The 22659-nt window shown below is 41.8% G+C and overlaps 1 protein-coding gene across 6 annotated transcripts in view; it reads left to right on the top strand.

Annotated features, from left to right (window-relative positions):
• STK38L (serine/threonine kinase 38 like) overlaps nt 1–22659 on the top strand; it is a 70974-nt gene that overhangs the window by 27993 nt on the left and 20322 nt on the right. For 5 of the 6 annotated variants that reach the window (XM_077469077.1, XM_077469076.1, XM_077469074.1 and 2 more), the window contains exons 2-6: nt 12314–12458; nt 15512–15563; nt 16140–16262; nt 21000–21083; nt 21750–21873. In XM_077469077.1, the coding sequence (XP_077325203.1) occupies nt 12325–12458; nt 15512–15563; nt 16140–16262; nt 21000–21083; nt 21750–21873 (517 nt within the window). In that variant the 5' untranslated portion in view covers nt 12314–12324. Of the gene's footprint in view, nt 1–11744; nt 11897–12313; nt 12459–15511; nt 15564–16139; nt 16263–20999; nt 21084–21749; nt 21874–22659 lie in introns of those variants that run through there. The other variant, XM_077469073.1, reaches the window with a different exon arrangement.

The following is a 22659-nucleotide window of genomic DNA, read 5'->3' as shown; positions in this document are numbered from 1 at the left end:
AAAAAATGCTTTGAGAGCTTGGGGAGGGTCTACATGATGTTATCTTTATAAACGCGTCTAAACGCAAACGCGTCTAAACGCGTCTAAACGCGACATGCAAACGCGGCAAAACGCGCGTTTCTAAACGCGCGTTTCAGCTTTTTTTTAACAGAGGTTTCATCTGCGTCTCGTGTGCATGAGGCCTAAGGCCTCATGTACACGGGACGCTGCGAAACGTACGTTCAGAGGCAGTTGGACACTTTTTTTCAACTGCCCCTGAACTCATTCAATGTTATCCTATGTGACCATGCACACAGTCTGGTTTATTGCATTTTTTAGGCAGTTGCATTTAAGTTTCTTTGAAAGCAAAAAATGGGTTCAGACACCAAAGATTTCCACGTTTCAGACACTAAATGCAGTACCGCCATTTAGACGCGTTTTTCATTTTATAAGCAGTTTTAAAGGTACCCTATATTTTTGACCTGAAAAGACAAAAATATGATGGGAAAACGATGAGAAAACATAAAAAAAAAATAGTTTAAAATGTTTTAATTGCGATGATTCATAAATAAAAAAAAATACATATACAGCTGGGAAAAAATCCAATAAATATAAAAAAAAATGCAAAAAAAGTCTATATTATAAAAAAATTTACGTTTTAAATTTGCATAAAATAGACAATATATTTTTTTAAAAAGTAATTAAAAAACAAATACCATTATACAGCTGAAAAAATCCAATAAATATAGTAATTTTTAATTATTACAAATATTTAAAAAAATTGCCAAAAAAGTTTATTATAAAAAATGAATTAACGTTTAAATTTGCATGAAATAGACTGTTTTTTTTTTTGGAAAAAACGAATTACGCACGCACGCGCGCTCGTCACCAGTAGACATTCCTCTGGTGACACACTTCCTCATGTTGGTGTCCATGTGTGTCAGACTGGGTGGTACTTTTTCTAGTAGAAGGTCAAATGTGGCAATGGACATGCGTGTGAAATAAAAAAATTTGTTGGGGTAGGTACGTACATGCTGGAAAAATATCCTACCGCCGTTCGCTGCGCAATCAATGGATGGGTCCAATAGCGACGAACTCTGACTCTGGACCTCGCATGCAATTTTCTACATCGTTCTAGCCTCATCAAGAGCAACGTCAGGAGCATTTCCTCACATATTCACGTTTCCTCACATATACTCATTGTGGGATCCACAAAAAAAGAGCAGAAATGGGGGCAAATAAAAGTATACAGCTGCTCTCTCTGCTGTTGCTACTAACTTTGGTCAAAATGGCTGAAATACTTAAATAACAAAGTTTTTTTTTGAGCTTGGGGAGGGTCTAAATGAGGTTATCTTAATAAACGCTTCTAGACGCAATGTGGTAAAAAGCCGCTAAATGCCGGTTTCAAGTTCGTTCAGAGGAGTTTGCCCCAGTGTACATGGACCCTATGATCTAAGCGGGTCTACAGGGACATGGGGATTGATTTCAAGACAACACTTAAAGTGGTTGTAAACCCACACAAAAAAAAAACCTGCAAGACAAAGGTATGCATCGCATACTAGCTCATTATGACTTGCTCACTTTAGATTGAAGCCCCCGCAGCGGTTCTTGTACCCCTCTCCAGCCAGTGACATCGTTCCTGGAGTTACTTCCGGGTATCGTGGGCTCCGGCGCTGTGATTGGCCGGAGCCGCCGGTAACGGCATGCGTACGTACGTACGTGCCGTTGCTAAAGCGAGCATGTGCCGATGACGTCAGCACATGCAGATACAGAGGATATCTCCTAAACCGTGTAGGTTTAGGAGATATCCGGGGTAGCTACAGGTAAGCCTTATTATAGGCTTACCTATAGCAAAAAATTTTAAAGGGTTTACAACCACTTTAACAAAACCGTCTTCTGTCTGTCTGTCTTGGAGTACTGTGCTTTTTCTGTTTTCAGTAGTTTTTTATGAATTGTTTAAGTAAAGCAAAGAAAGATCAATTGGTAGATCAGTGAACAATCCTCACTTGCTCCAAGTGTGCAACATAGAAGACAGACAAATGTGTCGCTTATTAAAGCTAATAAAGACCCAGGTTAGGTCTGCTATGAGGCCCTAACACATTTTAACTAGCATATAAGGCAGGACAGTAACTAGTTCTGAAATACTGATAGAACATTTGGACTTCATGAACTCTACCAAGCAGTTATCCTACTAGCCACCTAGTTTGTGTGTATGCAAAACAACATGATCACAAGATGCTCAACATTGCCAAGGTAAAACCACAGTAAGTTGGTCCAGGTGGCATATTGTGTAATAAGTAAGGCTCTTTCAGCAATCGTTTATTAAAACTGTCCCCTATAGGGCACCCTATTCCCAACAATATACCCAGGAGTGTCTGGGTTAACGGGAAAGGAGAAACCATAAGAACCTGGGAACACAAAACCATAGGTAGGCATGACCTAAAGAGATGAAAGATGAGAAGTGAGAAGGGTGAATCCATCTAGGAATCCGCAGTTGGACATCCAAGTCAACAACTCTACTTATCAGGGACTTGTAGGTATGCAAGCCAGGGGGACCATATCTTCTTGAAAAGGGAGTGCTGAGTTCAGGTTTCAGAAGATTAAAGCTAGTGTTCTATCCTCTGGCTGCCCTGGAACCCTTGTATTTTTCATCCTCATGTCCCCTGGGCAGCTATAGATATGAGTAATGCCTTTCATCCATAAGGATCAAAATGGGCACTGACATCACCATCCTAGAGAGCTCCCTTGATGCATCAGTGGTGAGTATGACGAGCTGCAATTTGTAATTCTAGAACATGCATTACATCACAATGGGTGAGAGGTTTGAGGGGGACTTCTGGATGCTGGTGAAAGTGCGACTGAAATCTCTGCTTCATCCACTTAGAGCCAGCTTCCTAGAGATTGGTAGTCATTCATGGGTTAATAGGAGCATGATCATTTTATATAGCTAATAAATAGCTAACTGCAGTTCCTCTGCTGTACTTTGTTCCTCTTTTCTGGGTGATGTCACCTCATTGTCTACTCTATTGTATCACTTCTTGCTAAAATGCTGCAACGCAGCCAGATTCCTGCTCCATTAATGATTGTTCTGCAGCAGGATGAGCCAAGCTGCAAATCCTGCCAAGCTATAGACGAAGGATGATGCCTACCGGACTTGTTGCAGATTCCTTGGTTGTGAAGAGTTTCACGTGAAAACTGTTCCTGAGCATACAGACCGCCAAGAAACTCTCACAATCACAAAGGCTACATACGCCAGCCCCACATAACATTGAGACAATGCTTCTAGGTGCAGAAAATGGTGTAGGACTAGAGCCAGGTTTGCTTATGATGGGAAAATAGACTTGCGATAAAGATCGTTTTTCAGGGTAAAAAAGGTAGCAATTTCCCTTTTCACTTATGGATGAGAGAAACGTTGAGGGTTGCCCTTCATTGCTTCTCTAGCTGAAAATGCTAGTTGCCTGGTTATCCTGGCTTCAATACTTTGAGATTCAGACCTAGAGCTATTATGTAGATTAGGGCTTCTGACCTTTCTCTGACTTTGGAGAAACTGTCAGTTTGCCCATTAAAGCTAGGTTCACAGCTATGCGTTTTGTAGTGCGTTTGCAGAAATGCACTATACTTTAACATTCGTTCCAATGGGTCACGTTCATATCTATGCAGTTTCCACCATTGCGTTTTTTTTTTTTCTTGGAAGGTTGCAGGGACTTATTTACACACAACACTATGCATTTTTGGCTCCATAGACTTCAATTGAATTGCATGAAAAACACACACCACCTCCTAGCAACATTAACACATCCCAAGAAGAACACATGAAAGGCACTTTTACCTTGGGGTAAAGTGGCAGAGCCTCTTTAAAGACTCTTAAAATCTCCTGACGCACTCATGCTTGCCTTCACCACACTTCTATGTGGTTTTGTTTCTCTGCTACATCCATTACAAAATACTGGATGCTTTTTGTGCAATCACCAGGCCTGATCACTGTTATGAGGGAGCGGGTCACAACTTGAACCTGAAACGTTGAGCCTCATCCATGGAGGACTGGAAAAGTTGGTACAAGTGTGTTGAAAGGTGAGGGGGTTTGTTGCTTTGCCTGGATTAGGAATAGGTCAATGTAACTAGATCATTTTTAAAGCCCAACATTTTCTTTAGCTATAAATAAAAGCAGGTCAGGCTGCAATACTCCTCTTCAGTCTGGACCCTGCAGTACCTATTTTGCGCCACAAGATGTCTACATTCATTCTGGTTGAATGACACCCAACATCACTCAGTCTAGAGGCCAGAGAGGCTATACTGTGAGTGCAGTGTTGTGGATCTGCCTCTTGAGGGCCCTGTGCTTATTATGTAATGGTGCACCACTGACCTCACTATATATTTGCAAGGGGGGTAGGGGGAGCCTGCAGTTGGGCTTTAGGCCAGTATGTCAGCATAACAGCCAGCAAGTTTTTTTCAGTCAGTTTGGGCATGTGTCTTTGGTGATGTGTACTTCTGCCTTATGTACAGTGCCTTGCAAAAGTATAAACCCCCTTTGCTTTTTACCTAATTTTTTTTTTTTTTTTTTTTTTTTTTTTTACATTACAGCTTTTAGTTCAATTTTTTTAATCTGAATTATATGCGATTGTTCAGAACACAATAGTCTTAAGTTGGTGAAGTAAAACTAGAAAAATATATACATAAAAATATTTTTCAGAAATAAAAACCTGATAATTGGCACGTGCGTGGTACGTATGTATTCACCCCCTTTGTTATGAAGCCCATAAAAAGTTCTGGTGCAACCAATTACCTTCAGAAGTCACATAATTAGTGAAATGATGTCCACCTGTGTGTAATCTAAGTGTCACATGATCTGTCATTACATATACACACCTTTTTGAAAGACCCCAGAGGCTGCAACACTTAAGCAAGAGGCACCACTAACCAAACACTGCCATGAAGACCAAGGAACTCTTGAAACAAGTAAGGGACAATGTTGTTCAGAAGTACAAGTCAGGTTATAAAAAAAAAAATATCCAAATCTTTGATCCCTAGGCGCACCATCAAATCTATCATAACCAAATGGAAAGAACATGGCACAACAACAAACCTGCCAAGAGACGGCCGCACACCAAAATTTACAGACCGGGCAAGGAGGGGCATTAATCGGAGAGGCAGCACAGAGACCTAAGGTGGTAACCCTGGGGGAGCGGCCGAGTTCCCCAGCAGAGAGTAGAGTATCCGTACATAGGATGACAATAAGCCTTACGCTCCATAGAGTTGGGCTTTATGGCAGAGTGGCCAGAAGAAAGCCATACTTTCAGCAAAAAACAAAATGGCATGTTCTGAGTTTGCGAAAAAGCATGTGAGTTTCTGGTCTGATGAGACTAAAATTTAAATTTTTGCCCATCAAAAACCCATCACATCACCCAAAGAACACCATCCCCACAGTGAAACATGGTGGTGGCAGAATCATGCTGTGGGTTTTTTCTTTTTTTTTTTTTTCAGCAATCAGGATTGAGAAACTGGTCAGAGTTGAGGGAAAGATGGATGGTGCTACATACAGGGATATTCTTGAGCAAAACCTGTACGACTCTGTGTGTGATTTGAGGCTAGGGCGGAGGTTCACCTTCCAGCAGGACAATGACCCCAAACACACTGCTAAAGCAACACTTGAGTGGTTTAAGGGGACACACATAAATATGTTGGAATGGCCTAGTCAAAGCCCAGACCTCAATCCATTAGAAAATCTGTGGTCAGACTTAGATTGCTGTTCACAAGCGCAAACCATCCAACTTGAAGGAGCTGGAGCAGTTTTACAAGGAGGAATGGGCAAAAATCCCAGTGGTAAGATGTGGCAAGCTCATAGAGACTTATCCAAATCGACTTGGAGCTGTGATAGCTGCAAAAGGTGGCTCTACAAAGTATTGACTTTAGGGGGGTGAATAGTTATGCACATTGATGTTTTCTGTTTTTTTGTCCTATTTGTTTGCTTCACAATAAAAAAAGAATAAACAAAAAATCTTCAAAGTTGTGGGCATGTTCTGTAAATGAAATGATGCAAATCCTCAAACAATCCATGTTAATTCCAGGTTGTGAGGCAACAAAACACCAAAAATGCCAAGGGGGGTGAATACTTTTGCAAGGCACTGTAAATGGATTGCCTTGGAGCTTTTAGGAGACTGTAGCACCAAGCGTAGCAGCTCACAGATTGATGTTCTGGTTGAATAGAGTTACCCTTTAAGATCTGAGCTATAGGGGAGCTTCCCCTTTACAAGCAGTGTATGCGCTGAGACTATTCATGTGCTCAGTGCTTGAAGTAATCAGCAGACTCCAGGGAATTTTTTTTTTTTTGTCTGGAGAAAATGATCTTTGCAGATTTCCCTTTTAAGGCTCACGTTTGCATCATGTTTTTACGTCTAATCGCCAATGTGTTTTTCCTCTCTGCATAAACATACAAGACCTTTCTTTCATCAAACGCCTATAAATAGTGCCAGACAGCCAAACTATGCAGACTTGGAAGCTGGCAATGGCATATTATGAAAATGCTCACTGTTCTCTTAATTTGTGGATCCTTTGTAAACTTCAGGGCGTTCCGCGGAGCAGGGTGACCTCAGATCATGTCAGAAGGGACTTCTGATTGCAGCGGTTCACATGTTCCTCCACACTGCTTAAGGACTGGAAAGTGGAAAATGAATTGCATAAAAGGATTCAATAAATTTTTTTTTTTTTTTTTTTTTAAGAATCTTAAAGTGGAGCTCTAGGCACAAGCAACTAAAACTGCTGAAATCCATTAATGGGATAAGCGACCTGATTTTCTCTGTAGTTCAGGAACACTTAAGTCCCATACACACAGACTGAATTTCGAGAGACGTTAGCCGAATAAAAAAAAAAAAAAAAAAAACCCCAGCCCGCGTTTGGTCAGTGTATGTCCGACAGAAGCCATTTGGCTGGCTTCTGTTGGATGAGCATGCTGGAAAACCTGCAGCCGACCGACCAATGGCAGAGAGTGCTGACCGGATTGTTTTGGTGGTTAGAACAGCTCAGTGGGGAAGATTGCTGTATCGGAGCTCTGGCTGGAGCTGTCCTTCCTTTTTTTTTTTTTTTCTCCTCTTCTTCGCTTGACCTGCTGGGTTGAACTGGGAAAAAGTCTATTAGTGCATATACCAGGCTTTAAAGGTCTTGTTCCCACCCCCCAGAGCTGTGACTGGACAGTAAATAAAGAGGTAGCAGAGTAATGATCTCGTCTTTGTCATTTTGTTGTTCTTCTCATATCAGTGTGCTAAAAATCCCCATCTGACTGACAATGTAATCAGTGTGTGTGTGATTAGCCTCTAAAACTTCCCTTCTTTGCTTAATTTGTAATTATGTATGTACATGGTATGCGTGTTCCGCTTAGTAGAGCGGCACTATGGTTGTGTCTTTCAGCACTTTCCTGTCTTTGTAGTTTGAGGCTTCATGCACACTGGCAGAAAAAAACGCTTATGTAGAGCATTTTGTGTACAGAATTTAGGAGAGGGATTTTTTTTTTTTTCGCCTCTAAACGCTGAGCTCAAAAGTGCTTGTAATCGTCCCTGATTTACATAGTTGCATAGTAAGGTTGAATAAAGACACCAGTGTAGGTGCATGTCTACAATTATCCCAATTTATTTAAGGTACTCGTAGTGCTGTCAATTTGTGAAGCGCTCCACGTGTACATCGCACACTCACATCGCCCCTATCCTCAAGGAGGCCACAATCCAAGGTCCCCAACTCACATTCATATACTAGGACCAATTTTGGACAGAAGCCGATTAACCTACCAGCATGTCTTTGGAGTGTGGGAGGAAACTGGAATACCTGGAGGAAACCCACGCAGGCACAGGGAGAACATGCAAACTCCAGGCAGGAGTTTTTTTTTCTTTTTGGAATCTTCCCCCCCCCCCCCGTGTCACATTTGCCACGTTGGAGGGAGGAGCAGACACCTACCTAATACAGGTATTTTCTCCCACTTCCTGGCATAGATCACTGCGTCGGTCGCAGTGACCTACGCCACTTCGGGTGCCTACTCTATCCTCCCCTGCTGTATTCTGGGAGACACAGGTTCCAGAACACAGCAGGGACCAATGAGGACGCGCACGTGTGACTCGCACATGTGCAGTAGGGAACCAGGAACTGAAGCTGCACGGCTTCACTTCCTGATTCCCTTACAGAGAATGGCGGCAGCAGCTGAGAGCCGATGGACAGATCGGCTTCGGCTGCCGACATTGCAGGCTCCCTGGGCAGGTAAGTGTCCATATATTAAAGCGGAGGTCCACCCTAAAGTGGACCTTCCGCTCATTGGAACCCTCCCCCCCCTCCGGTGCCACAATTCCGAAGGTCCCCCGCTGCCTGCTGGGAAACACACGGATCCCAGAGACAGCGGGGACCATCCTTATTGCGCAGTGCGACTCGCGCATGCGCAGTAGGGAACCGGGAAATTAACCCGAAAAGCTCCACTTCCTGATTCCCATACCCAAGATGGCGGCGGCGGGAGCACCCGAGAGACTATCGAGTGCCGACATCGCGGGCGTGCTGGGCGGGTAAGTGTCACTATTTTAAAAGTCAGCAGCTGCAGTATTTGTAGCTGCTGGCTTTTTAAAAAAAACAAAAACCGGCGGACTCCCGCTTTAAGTCAGCTGCTGCAGTATTTGTAGCTGCTGGCTTTTAATATTAATTTTTTTCGGCGGACTTCCTCTATAGCACTTTAGTGATTGGGTTTACATCTATGTTAAATGTTCATCAGAGATTTTGCTTCATGTTGACATGATGGCATCATGCAGTTGCTGCAGATTTGTCGGCCGCACATCCATGATGGGAATCTCCTCTTCCACCACATCCCAAAGGTGCTCTATTGGATTGAGATCTGGTGACTGTGGAGACCATTGGTGTACAGTGACCTCAATGTCGTGGTAAAGAAACCAGTGGTGAGATGATCGGAGCTTTGTGACATGGTACATTATCCTACTGGAAGGAGCCATCAGACAATGTGTACGCTGTAGTCCATAAAGGGATGGACATGGTCAGCAACAATGCTTGGGTAGACTGGTGTTTAAGCAATGCTCAGTCGCAACTAAGGGGCTCAAATTGTGCCAAGAAAATATCCTCCACACCATTACATCACCAGCCTAAAGCATTGATACAAGTAAGGATGGATCTTTCATGTTGTTTATGCCAAATCTGACCCTCCCTGCTGAATTTTGCAGCTAAAATCGAGACTCGTCAGACCAGGCAACTTTCTTCCAATCTTTTATTGTCCAATTTTGTTGAGCCTGTGCGACTTGTAGCCTCCGTTTCCTGTTCTTAGCTGACAGAATTGGTACCCGGTGTGGTCTTCTGCTGCTGTAGCCCATCTGCTTCAATGTTCGATGTGTGTTCAGAGATGGTATTCTGCATACCTTGGTTGTAACAAGTGACTATTTGAGTTACTGCTGCCTCTCTATCATCTCGAGTCTGTCCATTCTCCTCTGACATCAACAAGGCATGTTCATCCACATAACTGCCACTCGCTGAATATTTTTTTTCTTTTTCAATTTGTGTTGCCAGGCAATTGAAGAGGTGTACCTAATAATAAAGTGGCCGGTAAGTATAAGTACCTATAATAAAAATACCGGGTTCAGGTTGTTGGGCTGGTTTACAAAGGAACAGTTGGCAAACTGTCACATCTTCAGATCGTTTCCCAGCACTGAAGGGGGACAAAGCTGGTGGTTGTGAAGCATCTAATGCATGTCCATGGGCTGTGGGCATGTTGCTTCTTGAAGCACCTTAAGAGTATCTGGAGAAAGTTAATGTTTCAGTTGTGGCAGGTGCTTCCTTCCGTCACCAACTGTTTTTCACTTCCGATGGTTCCATTGCCAGACGGTTTATGACCCCACCCAGCAGCATCCAGATAATGCTAAGCTCTGGGCTCTATGTTCCAGCTCATGTTCTCTGGGTAGTGTTCTGTTATGGGCTATGTACCTTCCTTGTCCTAAGGGACCGGATGGCAATTTTAGCAGGGATATACAGTTGGTAAGTAGGATTTCATTTCACAAAAGTATCGGAGTGGGTTTTTGTTTTTTGAGAGTTAAAGCAGAGTTTCACTGGAAAAAAAAAATATTACAGCTGCTGACTTTAATATTAGGACACTTACCTGTCCGGGGCACCCGCAATGTCCTCACCTGAAGCCGATCTGTCCCTCGGCTTTCGTGTGCAGGCTCTGGTATCTTCAGTAAGGGAATCAGGAAGTTTAAAGGGGCTGTAAAGGTAAATGTTTTTTCACCTTAATGCATTCTATGCATTAAGGTGAAAAAACATCTGACAATGCCTGCGCCCCCAATCCCCCCCCGTTTTTTACTTACCTGACCCCTTGAAAATCCCGCGCTCGCCCCCAACGTCCTCTTCACCACTCAGCCTGGCCGCTGATTGGCTGGAGTGGATGGATGGAAGGCAGCGCAGCCATTGGCTCGCGCTGCTGTCAATCACATCCACTGACGCGGAGCGCCGGGGGACGGGGCCATGTGATACAGCGAGCGGCTATAGCCGCCGGCTGTATCACGGGAGCACGCCCGCAGATGCTTCTCACCATGCGAGGGAGCTCGCATGAATGTGAGAAGCACCTGCGGGAGGAAGCCGAGACAGCCACTGAGGGACCCCAGAAGACCAGGTTCAGGGCCACTCTGTGCAAAACGAGCTGCACAGTGGAGGTAAGTATAACATGTTTGTTATTTAGAAAAAATAAAAAAAATAATTTACTTTACAATCCCTTTAAGCCTTGCGGCTTCACAGCCTGGTTCCCTACTGTGCATGCGTGAGTCACGCTGTGTGTCCTGACTGGTACCTGTTGTCTTCTGGGACCTGTGTGTCTCCCAGAAGAAAGCGGGGGTGGGGGGGCGTACATGGCGTAGATCACCACGGAATCTGTCGTGATCTATCTTCGGAAGTGGGAGCAAATGCCTGTATTAGACTGGTATCTGCCCCCCCTAAAAGGTGCCAAATGTGACATTGGCGGGGGGGGAGGAAGAACCGGAAAAGTGGAAGTTCCATTTATGGGTGGAATTCCGCTTTAAAGTGACTCTTGCATGGGGGATGTATGGCTTCTTTTCAAAAGCTGATTTCTTTGCTATGTCTGGTTAAAAACATTTTGGAGTCGGAGACCCAAAGAGAGTATCCTAAAAACTTTCGATCGGAAGAGCAAATGCTGGTTAGTTCACACAAAACGAATGTACTTCACAGGACAGCGTATGCGCTATGCATTGTTTTTACATTTTTAGTGTGCCACATTTAGGTGGATGGAAACGTGTTCAGTTTTGAGTACTGTTAAAGTGAACTAAATTTCTGCTGTCAAAAACTGCAAGCAGGCAGGCTATTTATTGCAGAAGAGACATGCAACATCTCTTCTGTAATAAAAGAAACTTACCTGCCTGTGCGGTCTTCTTTGGAATGTACAGTGAGCTGCACAATCACAGCTCAGTTTACACTACAGGCCAGCACCTGTGTGCCGGTTTTCTGACATATAGCGTCCGGCCATCTAGAAGTGTCCGCCCCGTACTGCGCAGGCACAGCGTTTGCGCAGTACGGAGCAGAAGGAGATCGAAAAATCTCCGAAGATGAACGGCGCCTGCGCCGTGAGTCGAGGTGCAAGCCCCACCATCCAAGTGGACATAGGGCTGCACATATTAGAGGGCTGCACTCGGCTCTCTTTATTCTAACTCTATGTCCACTTGGATGGAGGGGCTAGAACCTGGACTCACAGCGCAGGCACCGTTCATCTTCTGCTATTTTCGGAATGTGGTTGTCCTGTGTACTGCACATGCGCAGTACACAGCGGACGCTATCCGATGGGGGAAATTATGTGATTGCACTCCTGTGCAGGCTCAATGAAGATGACTGAAGACAGGCATCCAGCAGAAGATGCTAGTGAGGGATGCAGATCATTGAAGGAAAGGTAAGTTTTAGCGTTTCTTTAATTTTTGCAGCCTGAAATAAAAAATAGACCTTACAAAGAAACAAAAAATAATTTTCATGGTTCTCGCCTACCTTTTTGTAAGGCTATGTTCACATTGCCATGCACGTTGGTGTGATGCAGTGTCATTCATTCTGAACGGGCACCTTCTCGATGCAAATGCATTGTCTGCTGCGTTGCCCAAAATTCTGCTCAAATCAAAATCAATGCCAGTGTTCTGTTATTGTAATAAAAGAAGGTAAGGTGCATTGCTTGGAGCCCTGTTGAGTATCCATAGCTGAGTTAATTTCTCCACAGCAGGGTGCCCATGCAATGCTGCCTAACTAAGCACTGGCTGTACCCTTAGGCTTGACTTGGATCTTCTCTTAAACACTCTGACATCTTTTTATCTTTTTTTAGCACGTGTTACTATGGCAGTGACGGCTGGGAATGCCACTTCCTATCCTATGAGTAACCACACCCGCGAGAGAGTGACTGTTGCCAAACTTACTCTGGAAACTTTTTATAGCAACCTCATCTTACAGCATGAAGAACGGGAGACCAGGTACTGCCTCACTGATGTCCGTAGTAGGGTGTCCAAACATAGCTCATTTAAGTGTAAAGCTTAATATTTTTTTAAATTAAAATAATAAACATGTACTTGCCTGCTCTGCGTAATGGTTTTGCACAGGGCAGCCCCAACCCTCCTCTTCTGAGATCCCCCTGCCTGCGCTGCTGGCTCCTCCCCCACACAGAGTGCCCCTAAAGGAAGCCACTTGATCGATCCCAAGCTGAGCTGTTTGCGTCTATTCAGACCCACCGCCTGGCTTGAGCTCGCCCCCCATTCTCTGGTCACAGGTTTTGGTAGACAGCCGCAAAACCAATGGCTCCTGCTGTCCTCTGCCAAGCTTGTGTGAGCGGGAAGAGGGGAGAAGAGCTGTTGCAAACGTGCAGTGTTGGACTGAGCTCTGGCTCAGGTAAGTATTTGGGGGGGCTGCTGGGGAGCTACTATTGAAAAGTTTTTTTTTTTTTTTACCTTCATGTAGAGAGTGCATTATGGTAAATAAACCTTTTACCACTTTAAAGTAGAAGTTCAGCCTAAAACTAACTCTAAACCTAAGCAGCCACATTCTAACCCTGTAAAGCAAAAATCACTATACATACCTTTTTCTGCAGCTGATCCCACACTGAGCAGTCAATGGTGGCTTTTCTGTGGAGGCATGTGCAGGAGAGGCAGCCCATATCGGAAGTCCCATAGTAACTCTGTGGGTGACATCACTTTCCAGGCATTTCCCAGCCATTGTTGGCTGTGTTTTCCACACAGCATCTACTGCTGGAGACCGGATCTGATCAACTTCTGAAAAGGCATGTATAACGATTTTTGCTTCACAGGGCTAGATTAGCCTTATGCTGGCCATACGCTATATGAGAAGTCGGCCAAACCCATTGTGAAAAAAACAAACATTCGGTCGTGAGCGCAACCGATAGTACCATCATGTAATGACCGATAAACCGTTCAGTGGACATGAATGTATTTTTTGTTTTAGTTTTTTTACATATACCTATTGCAGACAGTTCAGACGGGAAACACATTAACCTTTCAATTTATCATTCATTTGGCAGAAAATTTCCAAACTTGTCCTTCATTTTTTCGGTTCAAAAACGTCTCAACGATAATCGGTTTTGTGCCCATTAACTGGCTGAAAAACTAACAAACTGACTGCATTTCGGCCGATTTTTCGTATAGCCAGCATTAGAGTTTGGCTGCCAGTAGATTTAAAGTCAGTTTTAGGCTGAACTTTTACTTTAAAGTAGTTGTAAACCCTTACAGACCACTTTGAGCTACAGGTAAGCCTAGATTAAGGCTTACCTGTAGGTCCAAGAAATATCTCCTAAACCTACACAGTTTAGGAGATATTTGCAAAAAGACCGGCACTGCTGTCTACAGCGTATGCGCCGTAGACAACGGCACGCAGGCGCACTGAGCATGCCACTGCTAATGGCGATATGCAGTTAGTAGCGGCTCCCATGCGCATGCGTGAGAGTGATGCCATCGCGACTTAAGCCAATCACAGCGCCGGAGCCACGATGCCCGGAAAGAAGATGGATGCTCCGTGGAAGAAGGGACAGCGGTGACATCGCTGGCTCCTATGTCAGGTACGTGACACATAATGGGCTACTATGCAGTCCATAGTAGCCCATTATGCTTTACCTTTGCAGGGAAAGTAAGAGGAAGTAAACACATCAGGGTTTACTTCCTCTTTAAGATTTTTTTACTTTTCCTAATTCAGTTGCCTATTTCCTGCAGTGTGTGGTGGTGGATTTTACTTTGATGCAGTTAGATATTTGGGAGCTAAATGATTGCACCATCTGCTTTTTATTTATTTTATTTTTTTTATGTAAAATTTTATGTTTTACCTAATGTACTTTTGTGGATTTCGAAGATTTAAACTGCCTTTAGGGCCCATTGAGATCTGTGTGGGGGTGAAGCATGGGAAAAACGTAACATGCAGTTTTGTACCGCCATTCATTCGGAAAGCTCCCCAACACATTTAGCAAGCTTGATACGAGTCTACGTCAGAACAAAGTAACTCGCATGCACGTCATCCCGGCCCAGAAAATGAAGACTGAACTCGAAAGAAAATTGGATACACTGACGATAAAGAGGAGCACTGACATTGCATCACTGTAGAAGATCGCTTTGCTGGGGAAGTCTGCCATAATATGCAAATATGCTGTTCATACTTGTACAAAAATCTAAATTTTGGTGGTTTGACAGTACAAGCAGCTTGGGAACCTAATTTTTATTTACTGCAATTGTACAATACAACTTGGTCATCTCAAAATCAGATGACCATATAACTTGGTCATCTGTGACAACACAGAGCATTGAACAGGTGAGGTCATGGCTCTCCTTTTAGCGTGTTCCTTGAAAGCGCATGCAGCAAAGCCTGATTCATTCCCTCTTCAAAGGTGAATGCTGCCATACAGGAAGTTTAGAGGCTACTTACACTAGCTGCACGTAAAAAAAAATATATTTACATAACTGTGGTTTTATATTTGCCTGAGGTTCATCATTCGTTTTCATTTTTTTGAGTTAATAAGGCAACCCTAAAATTTAATATGGACAGTTACTTAAAGTAGAAGTTCAGGCTAAAACTAAAAATCTCTAAATCTACTTGCATCCACAATCTAAGACTAACTTATCTAGCCCTGTAAAGAAGAAATCGGTATACATATCTCTTTCTGAAGCCGCTACGGTCCGGTCCCACGCTGAGCTGTCAGCGGCGGCTTCTCTGTGTAGGCGTGTACAGAAGAGGCAGCCGACAACGGAAGTCCCATAGTAACTCTATAGGTGACGTCACTTCCCAGGCATTTCCCATCTGTTGTCAGCTGTCTCCCGCACAGAACTTCTGCCGCTGGAGACCGGACCGGAGCTGCTTCAGAAAAGGTGTGTGTGTGTGTGCAGAGAGAGATTTTTGCTTTAGAGGCTAGATAGGTTAGTCTTAGATTGTGGAAGCAAGTAGATTTAAAGTTTTTTTTTAGTTTTAGCCTGAACTTACACTTTAATGCTTCAGTTGCCACTCATAGCTAAAGTATGCTTTCTTTGCTTTAAAGGCAGAAGAAACTGGAAATTGCCATGGAAGAGGAAGGATTGGGTGATGATGAGGTCAGTTTTTTATTTATAAATATTTGACTTTTTTTTTTTTTGTCCTGGTTTTCATTCCGGCTCATCAGGAAGTGAGTAATAGTCGAGCTCTGTACTGACATGTCAAGCTGCTGCTTTCTATCGTTGCCACCAAAGTGAGTCAAAGAAATGGACTTCTACCTACCACTTGGGCACAAAGCCTGCATATGCTAGGACAGCACAAGACTCTGCTAGCCAATGACTACATCAAGTGTACAGCTGACTTGGTTATATCACTGTACGAAAATAATTATTTGGTGTGCAGACGACTGTAGTGATTTTTTTCTTTATTAATTTTTTTGCTTTTTCTGCCCTCTAGTGTTATTATTGAGATCTGCAGGACTGCTGAACACTAGTAACATCTGTAGCTATTACTTTTTTTTTTTTTTTTTTTTTTTTTTTTCCCTTTCAATTTTGTTCAAGAAGATGCTCTATTGCAGTCATTGGAGTTTTTTTTTTTTTTTTTTTTTTTCTTATCATTGATACAAATGTAATTTTATCATTAAAAATGAGTGTTTGATATTTTTAAAATTGTATTTTATTTATTTTTTCTTTTAGAAAAGGCTTCGGCGCTCGCAGCATGCCAGAAAGGAAACAGAATTCCTGCGGTTAAAGAGGACCAGGCTGGGATTGGATGATTTTGAGTCACTGAAGGTCATTGGTCGGGGAGCATTTGGAGAGGTTAGTTTTTGAAAGATGCTGCAATTTACAGCAGACTTCTACTGAAATTATTTTAACTTTAGAAAGGAACAGAACTCTTAAAGCTGTGCCCAGAAAAATGCAGATAAAGGACAAGTCTCCAGTATTGCCTGTGGCCTCTCTAAGGCTGGTAATTCCAATATTACAATGCATCGTTCTGCACTGTATGGAATAAGCAAGAGAGAGCACCTCCATCTAAGTTTAAACCGTTTTATAAAAAGAAAAAGATAAAATAAATGTATGCACTTGCTGCATGACAGATTTACTTAATCTGTGGAGTGGCTCAATCATGCAGAGATTGACAGGCAAGCAGCTGTTCCAAGACGGAGCGATCAGCGGGCAAGTGACTGGTGTATGCAGAGTTCAGCCAGGGAGCTGCTGATTTGTAGGAGAGGGAGCGCTATCAAGGCTGCAGATGGAACACAAGCTCTGTCTGCTCGGTGGCGACTCCCAGGTAACCGCCAACTCAACGAGCCTCAGCTCTGCTCCAGGATTGTTCCACGATACCGTCACTACATCAAGGGGGCGTGCTTACGCAACCGCCTCTTTGTCAAGCCAGGGAAGTAATAGGCCAACATTCAATCCTATTTATGCTGTAATGGAACTCAATGGGCAAAAAACACTTAAGGACTGGTAGCAAGGAATGGACATAACATTGCTGGAGTGTTTTTTTTTTTTATTTATTTATTTATTTATTTTTTTTGTCGGCTACAGTATTTGTATCTGCTGACTTTTACATTTTTGTTAACTGGGTGAAGATCCTCTTTAATCTGTCATGCAGTGCATACATTTATTTCCTCTTTTTTTCTTTCTTTCATTAACCACCTCAATACAGGGCACTTATACACCCTTCCTGCCCAGACCAATTTTCAGCTTTCAGCGCTTTCGCCAATTACTCAGTCATGCAACACTGTACTCAGACATAATTTTTTATTTTATTTTTTCTACACAAATAGAGCTGTCTTTGGTTTTATTTATTTGTGACATAAGTGGAAAAAAAAGAGCAAAAATCTTGAAAAAAAAAAAAACTTTTTTTATTTAGCGCCTATGAAAATTTTTTGCAAATCATTTTTTTTTTTTAAAAATTTGGGCCAAAATTTACACTGTCGCGTATCTTTTTGGTAAAAAATAACCCAAATAAGTGTATATTATTTGGTCTGTGTGAAAGTCTGCAAGCTATGATGCAAATCATTGAAAATTGATTACAACTGGTGTACTGATGACCTGTCTCATTTCTTGAGGCCCTGAAATGTCAGGAAAGTACAAATACCTCCCAAATGACCCTATTTTGAAAAGTAGACAGTCCAGGGTATTACGTGAGAGGCATGGTGCATTTTTTGAAGTTGTAATTTTTTTCACACTTCCTGGGAAAATTTTATTTATATATATATATATATATATATATATATATATATATATATATATATATAATTTTTTTTTTTTTTTTTTTACACAAAATTATCATAAGTTATTTCTCACACACAGCATACTTCCAATTACACCCCAAAATACATTTTATATTGTATGGCAATACTACATGTGTGAGACTTTTTTACAACCTGGCCACGTAGAGAGGCCCAACATGCAGGGAGCACCATCAAGTGTTCTAGGAGCATAAATGACATACAATTTCCTAATGACCTATTATATTTTTGAAGGCCCTGGAGTCAATTTTATTAGATTTTTCTAACACAGCATGTAGATAGCAAAAATTACACCCCAGAAAATATTCTACTACTCCTCCTAAGTATATCGATAACACACGTATGAGACTTTTACACAGCCCAGCTCCATCAGTCGTTCTAGGAGCATAAATTGCACATTTCGTTTCCTGCCTACCTATCACACTTTTGAAAGTCCTGGAGCACCAGGACAATGAAATTGCACATAAAATTACCCAATTTTAAAAAGAAAACCCCAACTGGTGACAGGTACTCGGGTACTCTGGTGGGCTGGTGACAGGTACTCGGGTACTCTGGTGGGCTGGTGACAGGTACTCGGGGTACTCTGGTGGGCTGGTGACAGGTACTCGGGTACTCTGGTGGGCTGGTGATGGGCTGTGACGGGTCCTCTTTATTTGGGGGGGGGGCGGGGGGGGTGTCCCAATCGGGTACATCCCTGCACTTTCTCAGCCAGGTCTCCTCCTCACACACTGAAGAGGAGAACCCGGAAACGGCGCTATAGCCGTTTGTTGACACTTGTGACCAGCTGTAATTGGACACAGCTGGTCATGTGGTAAAGAGCCAACTTCATTGGCTCTTTGGACTGATCGAGAAGGGGCTGTGTCCCAAGGGAAACGCCTGATCCCCGATCACCACGCTGGGGGCCTGCAGTAGCAGCGAGAACCCGAGGCCATCATATATAGTGAACTTCCACGCTCGCCCCAACCGAGATGCAAAGGGAAGAAGGGGAATGCCAAAATTAGTGTATTTTTGTAAAAAATGCATTAATAAAATCAATACTTGGCACTCGTGGATGGTATTACTGGTCTCATCTTGCTTAATGCAACTGTTACCTTGTATTGATTTTTTTTTTTTTTTTTTTTTTTTTTTTTTTATACAACTTACTACACTATTTGGGCATTCCCCTTCTTCCCTTTGCATCCCGGTTGGGGCGAGTGTGGAAATTTAATATAGAGGAGCCATCATTCACCATTTTATACCAACTCTTGGATTAATGTGAGGAAGACCCTTAAAGGTTATTGAAGCTACCAGACACCCTATGCAAGGTCCTACAGAGAATATCTCTGAATTATTGGGGTTTTCTCATGCTGTTGCCTTACAGTAGTAAGGTGAGAGGCCACTTCACTTAGATGTGTCACTGCATGGAATGAAGTGTCGCTTACTACATAGTTTGCATGGTTAAGATTGGAACATCTCCTTTTCACTCCCCATCTCACGATTATGCTAGAGACTTTTCACTAGCTCACTACACACATTGACTTGTTGTTTATGTGCAGGGTTTGATTTTTATTGTATAAGATTTATACCTGCATTGGATTTATTTTCTCAGTTTCACCTCCGGAGGTTTTATGTATTTGATGTAGTGGTTATACTGCCATCTTGTGTACAGCTTTAGTATCACTTTCTATTTACAGCTTTTTACCTGTGCCACACAGGTTCTATTATAGTTTTGTAACAGCGCAGCACCGTTCACATACACATTACTTTGGTCACATATTCACCTATAGGTGTTTGCAGCAGTTTATTTGGTGAGTGTGTGTGTATATATTTTTATTAATAATTCATCTTCAGTGATAGTGTGGGAGTATTCCTTCTTTATTCTAACCCTTTGATCGCCCCTGATGTTAACCCCTTCCCAGCCATTAGTCATTAGTACAGTGACTGTGCATATTTTTTTTAGCACTGATCACTGTATTAGTGTCATTGGCTGTAAAGTGTCTGTCAGGTGTCCAATTTGTCCACCTTTAATATCAGAGTTCCGCTATAAGTCGCTGATCGCTGCCATCATTAGTAAAAAAAAAAATCAAGCTAAAAAATATCCCAGTTTGTAGACGCTATACATTTTTTACATAAACCATCCATATGTGCTTAGTGGGATTTTGTAGTTTTTATCAAAAATATGTAGCAGAATATATATTGGCCTAAATGAATTAAATGTATTGAGATATATATATAGAGATATATATATATATATATATATATATATATATATATATATATATATATATATATATATATATATATATATATATATATATATATATATATATATATATATATATATATATATAATTTTTTTTTTTTTTAAATTGTCGGTCTTTATAGTGTAAAAAAAATTATATTAACCGTAGAGGTGATCAAATACCACCAAAAGAAAGCTCTTTTTTTTTGTGGGGAAAGGACAAAAATGTTGTTTGGGTACAGTGTTACACAGCTGTGCAATTGTCAGTTAAAGTAACGCAGAGCGGTATTGCAGAGGGTAAAATATAGTGCAGACCTACAGCTATGGGACTGTAGGCACTCACAGAAGTGATTTCCCCCCCAAAAAAAAAAATAAAAAAAAAATTAGACTTTGCTTATTTCAGCATGCTTTGCAAACAGACTGTCATGGATGCACCCATATTTTTTTTTTATTTTTTTTTTATTTTTTTTGTGAAGTAAAGATATTACACTAAAAATTCAGACTAATGATATAAACTTGTAAACCTTTTAAAAAAAAAAGTGTCTTCGCTGCATCTGAGCACCACAAAAAAAGTAAAAACATAATTTGAGTCACTTTTAATTTTCAAAGCAAACTATCCATCCATGTCTCCATCCTTTTATGTAGAGAAATCACTGTAAAAAAACACCCCCTAGCATTTCTAGTCATCTTATCTTAAGTAAGGACAAATGATTCATGTAGCATTTACTTCCAGGAGAGTGTGATTAGCTGAGAAAACCCCTTCTCTTCTACCCTTCTGAAGACTCCTGGGATGTATGACATAATTTGCCTAGGCAAGAAACCAGAAAGTAACTGAAGAAATGTAAATAAAAAAAAAGTTTAAAACAAGTAAATATGATAGGAAAGCATATCTATTTATTCTAGCAGCATTAGTTAATTAATACATAATGTTGATTGGGAGAGTGAAATTTCACTCTACGGTGACCAATGGGCTTTATACTTTCCCTTTTAAAATGCTCTGAATTTGTAATGTCTGTTGTGACAGGGGATGTGTAATTGCCCATTTAGCAAACATGCACTTTTTTTCTTTTTCAGGTTCGTCTAGTTCAGAAGAAGGACACAGGACACATCTATGCAATGAAGATCCTAAGAAAAGCAGACATGTTGGAGAAGGAACAGGTTTGTACAAAATGTCTTCTTCCTCGGCTAAACTCCAGCCAATAGTTTATTTCGGATGGAGGGGACAGGGTTTAGGACCTCGTCACTTTATTACCCCTTTCTAATTTTGGAAATTTGTCTTCACTTCCTGTCCAAATGGCAGGTGTTTAGAGGGACAGGAAATGATGGGATAGTTCACTAATGGGGACACAGACAGCAACAAAGACAAAAGTAAAAACCTGACTGATAATCTAACACTACTTATATCTATCCAAAATTATAAATACATTTTGGATGGTGTTGGACCTTAAATCGACCTTTTAGCCAGCCAACATAGAATTTAAACCCGTTGCCTAAAAAGTATGTAAATACTCATTCGTCCTGTAGCATGCACAGCAGAATTCTGTTAAAGCCCATCTACGGACAAATAAATATTCTGGGTGTTTGGGCGAAACTATTAAAGTAAACATGGATATGGGCTTTAAAGGAAATTTAAAAGACATTGGTGTCACTTCAGTTGACAAACGTATTTATAGTAATATTTTAAAGAAAATACACTTGCAATAGCATTTCTGTCCTCCTAATGAGCGCTTCATAACCTCAGAGCTCAACATCATGCCCATGTAAAATGAAGTGTTCCTAATATTGCATGTGGTGCAAATCTAACATGGTTTTTTCTTTCTGTAGGTGGCTCATATTCGTGCTGAGCGAGACATCTTAGTGGAGGCTGATGGTGCCTGGGTGGTGAAAATGTTCTACAGCTTTCAAGACAAAAGGAATCTCTATTTGATCATGGAATTTTTACCTGGAGGTAACTTTTTGAAATCCAGGCAAATGGCAAAATACACAGAAAAATACATATAAAGGTGTTTACCTGTCAAAGGATTTGTATTACTGTTCATCCAGTCCTGAGATTTAGCTCTGCCATACAGCACAACCCTGTCTGGGAGGGGAGGAGACCTGATATTTATCTGCAACATTTCAGGAAAGCTTACTTTTTCTTCCCCCAGCCTGTGTCCAGGACAGAAAAAGCAGGGAAACCGCAGACTGAGCCTTTGTCATTCTGCTCTCTCCTCCCATCCATGTTTTGCACTGCAGTAGAGCTGATTGCTTGTGCTGTTTTCCTTTTCTCTAAGCTGTGCTGTAGAGGAACTGCAAGAGTGCTCATACCAAGTCTAGTTCAGGTACTTGCACTGCTTGCCTTTAAAACCATACAATACAGGGTCTGTGTCAACAATTTTGTTTTCAATTGGGTTTTGCCTTTCCATACAAGTTTGAGAATGCAAAACCTGCTTGAATCTGGTCAACTAGACTTCAGATAACACCTGTCAGTGAATTCTGAATGATCTCGGAAGCTTTTCAAGCTGATGTCAAACTAATGCCATAGACACAGGCCCTTAAAAACGTGTTAAAACGGTAGTAAACCGCAGCAAAAAAAATTGGGCCCAGGGCAGTTTGTCATAATGTGCTAGTATGCTGCATATTACCACATTATGAGAAACTTACCTGAAAACAAAGCCCTATAGCACACTCACAGCTATAGGTGCTTCCATTTTCATCCAGTCTTCCTCCTGGGTTTGCAGGCTTCGGCCGTATG

The sequence above is a fragment of the Lithobates pipiens genome, unplaced genomic scaffold, assembly GCF_037356315.1.
Source record: "Lithobates pipiens isolate NorthernLeopardFrog02 unplaced genomic scaffold, aLitPip1_a1.2 Scaffold_8, whole genome shotgun sequence".
NCBI lineage: Eukaryota > Metazoa > Chordata > Amphibia > Anura > Ranidae > Lithobates > Lithobates pipiens.
Note: the sequence above shows the minus strand (reverse complement) of the source record. Positions and strands in the feature narration are given on the sequence as shown.